Genomic DNA, 12,208 nt, shown 5'->3' with positions numbered 1-12,208 from the left:
AACATCTACTTTATCATACTTTATATATTTTTATTTAAAAAGCATCTGAAAATGACTTTAATTCATGAATAAATGTAAGGCTGTATATCACTTGATTTGTATTTGATGATTTGTAATGTGGATTACATTTTTATTGTTTTTACTTTAGTTTATTATTTCAGTTATATTGTATTTTTTAAATTTTTTTTTGTATATTGTTCATTTTGGGGGAGGTATTCATATAAGCCTTCTTTTTTGGCTTCTAACCTCTCCTGCACAATTTTGTTACTTGTTTGAATGTTGTTATTTTTTCCATTGCTGTTTTATTTTATGCTAAATAAATAAATAAATAAATAAATAATGGCCTGAGGTTCCTGAGGGTTAAAGTTTAACTCACTGATTATATTTCCCCCGAGATGTGTTCATTTTCCATGTTAAAAACAGGGACTATTTTTATGATGTGAAACCGCTACAGTTACTGAACAAAACATTTAACACTTCTGTCTAAACACGTTTTTGAAGAATCATGTGGAACTTAAAGTAACAGACTCAGCATGTTTTTTTTTGTTTTTTTTTTTGCTGAAGGCTGCATTATATGGCGAACTGGTGGTGTGAGAAACTACTCACTATAATAATACATATCTACCACAAACATTAAATTTACTGTCTTTAATTTACTTGAGTAAGGATATGATATCTTACACGTCCTCCTCAAATTACAACATCCCAAGTGCCCTTATTCAGCTAGTAAAGAATAGCTTGTCGACCATAACAACACCTAGATTGCCCAAAATTAAAATCGGGTGTGTATATTTTCTGAATAACAAATGTAATAATAAATTTATTAGAGAACACCTTGTTGACTCCATATACCCGGGAAAAACTTGGAGCACACTCTTCCTCCAAAGTTACAGCAAATCTGACAGATCAATGATAAGAACAAAATTTTTAAAATTCCCACTTCCTCCAAAATATAAGGAGATACATTTCAAAACTATTAATAACATATATCCATCAAATGAATTCATTAAAAAAAGATTTAAATTTGAAGTAGAAAATTGTCAAATGTGTGATAAAAATGTGGAAACGACAGAACATCTATTTTATGCTTGTGAAATTGTCCAAAATATATGGAGATGTGTTCATGATTTGCTGTCCTCTAGTTCTATGGAAATGGACTTCCTCTCTTATAATGACATTCAGACGGGTGTAATCCTCAAAAATAAAAAAAGTTGAGTTTTTGATGAATAACATTATTATAGTACTTCCTTTCTTTCTTATTATAGAACTTCCCCCTCATGGTCTGCACTTAAAAACGAACTCCTTTTGTTTAAAAAGTGTTTGAAAATAATTGATAATGCCCAAGCTGAGAAACTGTGCACACTCATAAAAAAATCTTCAACTGTGCTGAACCCCTTGTGCCTTTTTTTTTTTTTTTTTTCTACTTATCTTTTATTTGTATAGTCTTAGTTATTTTATTGTTACCTTATGCTTTCAGATATTTTCTGATTCATATAACATGCTGGAGGTGTGATTCTCTTTTGCTATATTTGCACATATGGACAGAAATGAGTATGTCACTTTTTTTTGTTTGTTTTGTATTTGTATTTGTACTTGTTGCAATGAAAATAAAAACAAAAACAAACAAAAAAAAAAAAACGTCCTCCTCAAATTAGGAAACGGACTTTAAAAAAAGGAAACGCCGGCTATTTATTTCCATCACTACTTCCGGCTTCGAGGTCAGCTGATTGAGCCGCTAAGCCACGTGACTCCCGCTTCCTTTTTCATAGAATCAGCTCTCGTTTATTTTGTTACGGTCGTCGGTCGGAGAGGGGTCTGTAGTAGACCTGTAGTCTGCAAAAAGTCCGGTTAAAGGACTGGAGAGCTCAGATTAGAGGGTCTGGGTCGCATCCTGCTTCTTTTTCCTTCACATCGGCTCAGAGCTTCAGTAAGTCATTTATTATTTTTAACGATATTAACCCTTTCATGCATGAATTATGAGAACCTTAATGGGTCAAAACACATTAATGTCCCGTCAGAGAGCGAACTTTAATTGACTACAATTCCAACATTTATTTCAATGAAAAGTAGCACCTTGTTTTGGATGATCCCTTTTGGTCCAACTAAAGCAAAAATAAATTTAATAGTAAAAATGTGGGTCAAATTGTCTCTAAAATGTCCCGTCAGAGAGATTTTTGAATATCGTGTTTTGACCCTAATCAAGTTATTTTTCCTGAGTGTTTTTATTCCTCTTTAGGCATGAAAAAAACAATGCGATTGAAATTTTTTTTTTTTGTATGAACCTATTTTTCATGGAGTTGCAACAACATCCACTCAGCTGGACATCATACATTTAATTTTTGAAGCAAAGAAACATGTATTTGATAAACTGAATGAAAATTATGAAATTCATATGTTTTTTAATGCTGCTAATCTGATGTTTTCTCCCATTTTAACATACTTTAATATTAGTTATCACTCACTTTATGGAGATAATATGCAAAAAAAAAATCCCTTTTTGTTTAAGAGAAATGGTTAATTACAGTCTATTATCAATAAGAAGCAATTGATTTACACTCAAACCTGTTACTGCAGATCAGGTTTATCAATAACAGCAAAGTTACAGTAATGGTATGAATTGCAGTGTATGGGATGATGCATCGGCGTCCACTGTGTTGGCTGATATGGAACTAAAACAATAAAATCCATGAATGTACAAGAGAACAGCTGTGGAATAGCTGTCCACTGTAGTGACCACTATGCATGAAAGGGTTAATTCAATATACACAATTTTAAGTAACACACACTGTAAATATACAAGCGTTTGATTTTAATGTCCTTAATTCTGTGGTAAATTCACTTCTTATCAGCCACTATTGCATAAAAACAAAGAGTAGAACCACTATACAGTCAGCCTATCCTTCATACAACAGGATGTTTTCCTTAGTTTTTGCTTCTGTCATGATCTGAAAACATTATATAAGCAGATTGGTTTTGATTTAGTCAGCTGACATTTCAAGACTGATGGGAGAAGTCACCTGGCTGGTTGTTTCAGCTCAGTCACGCCCAGTCAGGTGAGACTCAAGGGGAATATAATAGAACAGAGGTGCCTGTTGTCACTGACAGTAGCCAGTGTAGCCAGTAAATAAGTGACAAGACTGTTAATGTCTAGGCCACTTCATTTAAAAGACAGGAACTGAAGTGCTCAGGTTTAGTAGTCTCAGATATTCTTACTTGTGTTTTTTTTTTTTTTTTTTTAATTACCTGACATGTTTCCCTGTAGGTTTCACTCTGGATGTTATTAACCTTTTTATTCTTTTTCCTCATTCTGTAGCTATGCGTTTGGCAGTGTTTGTTTTGGCATCAGCACTGTCAGCCTTTGCCCTCGACAATGGGCTGATGAAGACTCCACCGATGGGCTGGTTGGCGTGGGAGCGATTCCGCTGTGACATTGACTGTGAAAATGACCCCAAGAACTGCATCAGGCAAGGCAACTTACAAACATCCTATACTGACATTAAACATACAGTCGTACTGTCACATACAGCTCTGGAAAAAACACAAGAGACCACTGCAAAATTATCACTTTCTCTGATTTTACCCTTCATGGGTATGTGTTTGAGTAAATTGAACATTTTTGTTTTATTCTCTAAACTACCGACAACATATCTCCCAAATTTCAAATAAAAATACTGTTATTTAGAGCATGTATTTGCAGAACATGACACATGGTCAAAATAACAAAAAAATGCAGGTGTTTTCAGACCTTAGTTTTCACTAGTTATTTTTGGATTCCAATTAAAGTACTTTTGCTTTACCAATAGCACTGTTTTTGCCTATTGTAAGAAGATAGTGATGACCACAGTAGTGGTTTTTATACTTCTCCTTCTTAAATAAGACATAGATCAGGTGTCTGTTCAGTAGAATAAGGTGTGCTTGTGTTGGAATTCAACAGACAAAGGAATGGAATGGCTGTCATACATGCACACATGCTGATTTCACAGGAAATTGCAGTGGTCTCTCAATTTTTTCCAGAGCTGTTTATTAAATGACCAGTTCATTCAATGTATGTTGGAATTTACATGAGTATATTGTACTGAAGGGGATTATATAAATAAGTATGTATTATTCATTAAACATTAACAGCAGTTTAATCAGTCAATTAAAACTGTTGATTGCTGGGTGTAACATACAGTTAAAACAGTAGCATAGATTAAAGACAAGACAACCAAAGAATGATACACATTTGCTTGATGTTAGATGTAAGAGTTTACTGCCATCTTCATTAATTTTTCCAGCTGCTTTTTACAAATAAACTCCAAACCATTTGTTTTTTTTTTTAGGAAACATTCTTGCTTTTAAATATCAGCTTGCAATATTCAACCAAACACCACATTCACCAAATACTTTAACATAAAAGATAAAAGAAACCCTGGTTGTGCTCTGTTAGCTTATCTTTGATAAGTGACACACTGTCTTTTTCTGACAAATTCATGTTAATATTTATTCAACCAGTGTGTTTGTGATATTTCCTTTTCAATCACACTGTTCTTTCTTCCAGTGAGAATCTCTTCATCGACATGGCAGACAGACTCTCGGAGGACGGCTGGAGAGAACTCGGTTACGTCTATGTGAACATCGACGACTGCTGGTCCTCAATGAAGAGAGACAAGGATGGCCGGCTGCAGGCTGACCCAAAGAGGTACAGCATTGTATATACACACACATTGAAGCTGCTTTATCTGCTCAGTAAACACTCTGCAACTTTGGAGATCATAAGTCAATAAAATTCATTGTGACAGTCATGCAGTCATATGACAAACAACGAAATCAGCTTGTCGAGCAGGTTCACTATTGTACATTGGAACTACATGCAACATCAGCATGTAGCGAGTACAGATGAAGACAATGACCTGGAAGGAGCACATGAGTAGTATGAAAAAATCCAGTCACACATTAAAAAGGAAGTCATAGACAGTGGCGTGTTAGGCTTACTCTTGAAATGTTCTAGATTACAGGTTGCTTGTTATCTTGTTAAAATTTAATGAAACTATTGCAATTACTTCGCCAGAGTAATGTAACTAATTACAATTGAACACCCCTTGTTACTTTTCCAACAAATGTTTTAAACTAAGCATTAAAGCTGAAATGTCCTAAAATCATACATTTAAACCAAACAGTGTACATTTCAGAGCATTACCCAACATTGATTACTTTCAAACAAGAAAACTAACCAAAAATAAAGCTCAAAATCTGAGAACATAATGTGAACTGAATGGACAGCTCTATGTTATTACCCATCCAACCCCTTGATGAAGGATATATTCAGATATTGTACTTTAACTGTAGATTTATCTCTATAACTTTACATTTTACAGTCATACCTATTTCGTAATTTAATTGCATAGATAGATAGATAGATAGATAGATAGATCTTTATTGTCATTGCACAATCATACAGAGTATAATAATGCAATAAAATTAGTGCTCAATACTTTTTAGTGCAAAGAAGAATAAAAAGACAATAAACAGAATTGAGTATACACAAAACAATTAAAAAGTGCAAAATGTAAAAATATATTAAAAAGGTAATACAAAATGCATAAGCGATTCAGACTGTGCAAAGTACTGCAAGTTATTGCACATGGCCCACTATATGACTTTATAGGTCAGGTTTTATTGTTGAGTCTGTTATCCATCCCTGACTCTATTAGTCTATGATTTGAGTGTCCTGAATCTCCTGTATCACTCTGTAACCTGGGTGTGTAGGGTCTCTGAGGATGCTGCGTGCTCTCTTGAGACAACAGGCGTTGTACAGTTCATTCGGGGGAAGGGGGGGTGACCAATGATTTTTTTGGGCAGTGTTAATGACCCTCTGTAATGCCTTTCTGTGCACAATTAGCCAATTTATAATTTACATATTTAGTGTCTTGTGCATGCAAAGATTGTACCTACAAAACAGAGACAAAGCAGAGTGCTCAGTGTGTTCACTTCATTGATTCATCATGGTTTCTCTGCCCTGTGTGTAACAACAACAAATAAAAGTGTTGTGTCACTAGGGATTCATTCATAACTCCATCTGTAATTGATCAAGAGCCTCACACTGAATTCTTAAATACAATATAATGTATAATTCTGGTTGTTCTCACCATATCTCTATGTGTACATACCAGTGGTTCCCAGCCTTCTTTGGTTTGTGACCCCATTTTAACATCACACATTTCTTGCGACCCCAGGCATTCAAAACAGAGAAATTTTTTTTGTTAAAATTAATTTGGTTTTGATCATGTATTAGTTTGCTTATACTATGTTGCAAATAAACTTTAATTTTAGACGACATTTAGTCTATATAATGTATATTATTATGGACGGAGGCAGAAAAGCCAGGTGTAGATTACTGCACAAAGTGAGAATTTTATTTTCCTTGGTCAGGATATGTACAGTCAGTCCAGCTTGGATTTACAAGGCTGATAATTAATACTGAACAAACAATAACTCAAACTATGAGTCATGAAAGAGCTGCAGCATCTTAAACCGACCACAATGAACATTTGAAAGATAAACAGTACCACAGTACTTCAGTTTCAGCTTCAGAGTTTGTCGTGTCTTTAATGTATTGTGATTGTCTCTCTCAACTCATATATTTTTTATTAGTAATTTTTAAAAATGTTTTATCAATTACTAGAAATTTCAGGCGACTTCATTTGATTTCCTGGTGACCCCACATGAGGTCCTGACCCCAAAGTTGAAAAACACTGGTATATACCATAAATACATTATATATGTGGATGTCAAATGATTGTCTTTTACCTGCTCAACAGGTTCCCAGGAGGCATCCATAAACTGGCTCGCTACATGCACGACAGGGGTCTCAAACTGGGTATCTATGGTGACATGGGCACACACACCTGTGGGGGTTACCCTGGTACCCCGCTGGACAAGATTGAGCTAGACGCCCAGACCTTCGCTGACTGGGAGGTGGACATGTTTAAATATGATGGCTGTTATTCTAACGCTACAGAGCAGGAAAAGGGTAGGACTGGGAGGAACAACTCTGATGTTGAGTTGATTTTTCTTCACTTGATGGTGTTTGACTTTTGTTTATCCCCTGGTCAGGTTACCCTCTCATGGCAAAAGCTCTGAATGCGACAGGCCGTCCCATTGGCTACTCCTGCAGTTGGCCCGCCTACCAGGGTGGTCTGCCTCCTAAGGTATAATTAGGAAACTCTAACTTTTTACTATTCATAGATTTTTTTTTATCATTCATTTATCAACAAATTTTACCCCCGATGTTCCTATATGCACATAATGGTCTAGTAAAACCCCGTTACTCATTAACATCTGTGGCTCTGAATGTGTAAGTTGCTTTATAGATTTATTATGTGGCTTTTAACCTTAAAGGGTGTGTCTGTTCTCATTTTGTCCTTTTACAGTTCTGAAATTTGTCTTATATTTTCAGGTCAACTACACTCAGTTAGGAGAGATTTGTAACTTGTGGCGCAACTATGGTGATATCCAGGACTCCTGGGACAGTGTCCTGAACATTGCTGATTGGTTCTTTGAAAACCAGGATGTCCTGGTACCTGCAGCCGGGCCAGGAAGATGGAACGACCCAGATATGGTATGAATTGTCTTTATTTTTGAGTACATTTGACTGTTTGCATCAACATGATTAAAGTTTTGTACAATCTGTAATTTTTTTGTATTTATGTAAGGATGTCATTGGTGATGAATATGAAAACTAACTTCACAAGTGTTTCACAGGTCTTTAAAAAGTTGAAATTCCATAAGTTTGGACTTAAAACAATTACTGGGTACTCTAGCTTCCTCCCAAAATCCAAAGACATGCACTTAATAGGTTAACTGGTCACTCTAAATCACCATCCATCCATCCATTATCCACCGCTTATCCGGGGCCGAGTCGCGGGTTAACAGTCTAAGCAGGGACGCCCAGACCCTCCCTCTCCCCAGACACCTCCTCCACCTCTTCCGGGGGGACCCCGAGGCATTCCCAGGCCAGCCGAGAGACGTAGTCTCTCCAACGTGTCCTGGGTCTTCCCCGAGGTCTCCTCCCGGTGGGACATGCCCGGAATACCTCCCCAGGGAGGCGTCCAGGAGGCATCCGAAACAGATGCCCGAGCCACCTCAGCTGGCCCCTCTTGACGCGGAGGAGCAGCGGCTCTACTCCGAGCTCCTCCCTGGTGACTGAGCTCCTCACCCTATCCCTAAGGGTGCGCCCAGCCACCCTGCGGAGGAAACTCATTTCGACCGCTTGTATCCGGGATCTTGTCCTTTCGGTCATGAGCCAAAGCTCATGACCATAGGTGAGGGTAGGAACATAGACTGACCGGTAAATCGAGAGCTTCGCCTCTCAGCTCAGCTCCTTCTTCACCACAACCGACCGGTACAGCGACTGCATCACTACAGACGCTGCACCGATCCGTCTGTCAATCTCACGCTCCATCCTTCCCTCACTCGTGAACTAGACCCCAAGATACTTAAACTCCTCCACTTGGGGCAAAGCAAAAACTCTAAATCACCCATAAGTATCAATGGAGAATTAAATGGTTCAGAAAATGGATGGATGGATGGATGGATGGATGGATGGATGGATGGATGGATGAAGTTTGATGTTACTTTCAGAATATTTTCATTGACGTAGGTCACAGATTTGCACTTTTTGCCAGTATGGACATGAAACCTGTCTTTAATTACATTTATTATGATCTTAAAAAGGTCCTAAATTGAATTTGCTGATGCCTACGGAAATCTTAAATTAATTAAAGAGTGAAAAAATAGTTGATTATCATATGAGGGTCCTTAGGTGGTTTTTGGTCATATTTTAACACAAAAACATGACCTTCAGACAGATTAATTTCTAAATGTAATTCTGTCTTTGTTTTTGTAAATGTGACCCTCACAGCTGATTATTGGGGACTTTGGCCTCAGTATGGATCAGTCTCGTGCTCAAATGGCGCTGTGGGCGATAATGGCTGCTCCTCTTTTTATGTCTAATGACTTACGGACCATTAGCAGTGGTGCCCGCGCGATCCTGCAGAACAAGATGATCATCAGCATCAACCAGGACGCCTTGGGCATTCAGGGAAGACGTATTGTCAAGGTGATCTTTCAGCTTCTTTTAAACCACTGTAATAAAGCTTCAGCTCCTGTGAGTAACAGTTAGAATACTTTTTCTCTGTGTCGTTCTTTTCTCTTTTCTAGGAGAAGAGTGGCATTGAGGTGTTCCTGCGGCCACTGTCAAACAATGCCAGTGCTTTGGTTTTCTTCAGTCGCCGTCATGACATGCCCTATCGATACCAGACAACCCTCAGCAAACTCAATTACACCACCGGCCGCTACAAGGTCAGTCTGTCTGAATCATATGCACACTGTAAGCCCGGACTTTGTATTTACTAAAATGCTTTAACCCTTTCATGTGTACTGGTCACTCCGGTGGACAGCTATTCTACAGCTGTCCTCTTGTATATTCATGGGTTTTGTTGTTTTAGCTTCATATCATCCAACACAGCACCAACACATACACTGCAATTCATACCATTACTGTAACTTTGCTGTTCTTGATAAACCTGATCTGCAGTAATATGTTTAGTGTAAAATAAATTGCTAATTGTTATTAGACTGTAATTTAAAAGTTTTCTCAATCAAAAACATTTCTTTTGCATATTATTTCCATGAAGTGAGTAATGTATTGGAGTATGTTAAAGTGTTAGAACACATCAGATTAGCTGCATGAAAAATGTCTTTATTTCATAGTTTTTCACTTTCTGATGATGGGTTTTAAATAAACGTTGGTTGTTTTTTTTTTTTTTTGCTTCAAAAATTAAACACATGGTGTTCAGCTGAGTTGACATGTTTTTTAACTCCATGAAAACTAGGTTCATAAATACAATTCAATCACATTGTTTTCCTCATGTCTAAAGAGGAAAAAAAACGCAGGAAAAAAATCTCAACTAAGGTTCTCATAATTCATGAATGAAAGGGTTAATTATAAATGTACTTAAATTATTTAAGTTTTATTACATTATAATAAAATGTTAAGTATATTCAACTAATTTATAGACATAGTCGAAAGTACGAAAAAGTTTAAGTTGAATGGATTTAAATCACTAAGTTTTAGTCATGACCACACTTTTTTATCTCCGCATTGCATTGTGGGTATTGGGCATGTTGTTGAAAATGTGTTATTTTTATGTGCAGGGGCTCAGTGGGGTTGTGGTGTTAGTGTCAATTTTGACTTAATGTGTGTGTGGCAATGTTTATTGGTCTTTTTGTGTTTGTTTTTGTATTTTTGTAGAGCTGCACCATGAGAGCCATAGGCTGAACAATGGCTTTACTGTTCATCTATGATTGTTCTTATTCAATATAAATTTTTATGACTTGCCAAATTAAAAGCACTTCCTGTACTGGAAAATTACATTGAGCTAACTTCCTGCCTATCTTCCATCTGTGCTACAATATATAAAGTTGAATAATTATACAAAGCAATTTATATTGCAAAAGATTTTCATTTAAATCAACTTGGAATTGAGTAGAATGAACTGCTGATATTAAGTTAATGATGATACAAAGTAAGTGACATTGCAACAAATTTTAAGTTAAATTAAGTTGGCATTGAGTGTGTTGTACTTAAAATAGCAATTCCATTCAAATCAAGCATTTAAGTTTAAGAGACTCAAGTTTTCATCATTACTTACATTTTTTAAGGCTACCAGTTTCCCCAAATTTTTTAAGTAAACTCAACTTATCCAGTCTTATAGTGCACATAGTGTTGTCATGTCGAACTAGTCTTCTCACTCTCCTTCTTCTTCCCCTTTAGATTATTGACGTCTACACCGACAAAGCTACAGAACTGAAAGACTCTACCAGCTTTGTAGTGTCAGTGAACCCCACGGGAGTCGTCATGTGGTACGTGTCTGCACCTGCGGATCTGAGCCTTCACTATTTCTATAGAGGCGGAAAACCCCTGGGTTCTGCATATCATGATGATGACAACGCCGTCCCTCGAGTGTTTCTCTGATGACTTCCTGGGATTTGTCATCTGATCATTAGTTCACATGAAGTTTTACCTGCAAGGGCCTGATATGCACATTATCGGGTGATGAAGGACTCATTTTTCTGTCCAACACCAAGTGCCAGTTCTTAAAAAAAACAAACAATTTGTTTTTAAATCTTTCTCACATAATGAAACGACTGTGACCTCAGGGACATCTGTTATGAATTGTGACATTAATGTGATGTTTCTTTGGGCAAATTGAACATTGAGTCAAAGGCAACACTGATTAAATCAATGTGGCCTCAGCAAATCACATGTAACATCAGAGGGAGGAAAATGCTGATTCAAAACGAGTGGTAAGTGTTTCTTTCAGGATGCATGATGCTTGGTGACTGATTTACTGTCAGTGTAAATTGACAAAAATCAATGGCTGATCAAAGACATTTCACTGCGATTGTAAATCTCCTTTACAGGGATTGGTTTTTACAAACAAATGTTTCTTTGATGGAAACTGAAATCTGCATCTTAAAAATGTACAAGGAAGGATGCTACCAAGCTATTTTATCTGAATGTTTGTATTTTATTTTTGTTTTATTGAAAGGATAATAGTTTTATTCTGTCAGATGTTCTTTCTACTATTCTTTGTGAGTGGAATTTGGAAACATTTTTACATGAAATTCTCTTATAATTGTGTTCAGTTTTTAATTTTGACTTAAATAAAGGCAAATTTCGATGAGTCTAATGCTCTTCTTTCATAAATGAAGGTACAGTGTAGAAACAGAGAGCACAACTGTTACTGTAGGGAACTTATAACATTATGTCTCATAAACAACTACTGGTTTAACGGGAAATAGATGTTTTAATTGAGTGTCCTTAACCAGGGCCACTGCTAACCATTTGGATGCCCTAAGCACAGTTGCTATAAGGTGGGAAAATATCTTGTAACTATAATTATTTTTTAAAGTAATTTGCCTAACACTGGTTATTATTAAAATATTAAATGTTGTTGCAATGTAGTTACTTTATTTCCTTAAAAATGCAGAACAGAAACCAACTAACCCGTGCACACCCCAGTGGTATGACATACCGCCACACCAAGAGACCAGTTCCACAGGAATAACACATATGTAGCCTATATTATTTTATCAGTAATTATGATCAAACTAAAGATGAAGCAAATTTACCTATATGCGCATTACATTTTCAACATAAAAT

General features: G+C 36.5%; 1 protein-coding gene across 2 annotated transcripts; it reads left to right on the top strand.

The window, feature by feature from the left end:
- The first annotated feature begins 1,770 nt into the window (after window positions 1-1,770).
- Window positions 1,771-11,729, top strand: LOC115415644 (alpha-N-acetylgalactosaminidase-like). Of its 2 annotated transcripts, none has more exons than XM_030129298.1 (9): window positions 1,771-1,927; window positions 3,314-3,464; window positions 4,541-4,681; window positions 6,801-7,012; window positions 7,096-7,190; window positions 7,439-7,600; window positions 8,903-9,100; window positions 9,202-9,342; window positions 10,817-11,729. In XM_030129298.1, exons 2-9 carry the CDS (start codon window positions 3,316-3,318, stop codon window positions 11,015-11,017), a joined length of 1,299 nt encoding a protein of 432 aa, XP_029985158.1. In that variant the 5' UTR covers window positions 1,771-1,927; window positions 3,314-3,315; the 3' UTR covers window positions 11,018-11,729. The 2 variants fall into 2 exon arrangements, with proteins under 2 accessions (XP_029985158.1, XP_029985159.1); XM_030129299.1 differs by lacking the exon at window positions 1,771-1,927 and adding an exon at window positions 3,064-3,188.
- Window positions 11,730-12,208: the final 479 nt, after the last annotated feature.

The sequence above is a fragment of the Sphaeramia orbicularis genome, chromosome 24 (genome assembly GCF_902148855.1).
Source record: "Sphaeramia orbicularis chromosome 24, fSphaOr1.1, whole genome shotgun sequence".
In the NCBI taxonomy this organism is placed as follows: Eukaryota; Metazoa; Chordata; class Actinopteri; order Kurtiformes; family Apogonidae; genus Sphaeramia; species Sphaeramia orbicularis.
Note: the sequence above shows the minus strand (reverse complement) of the source record. Positions and strands in the feature narration are given on the sequence as shown.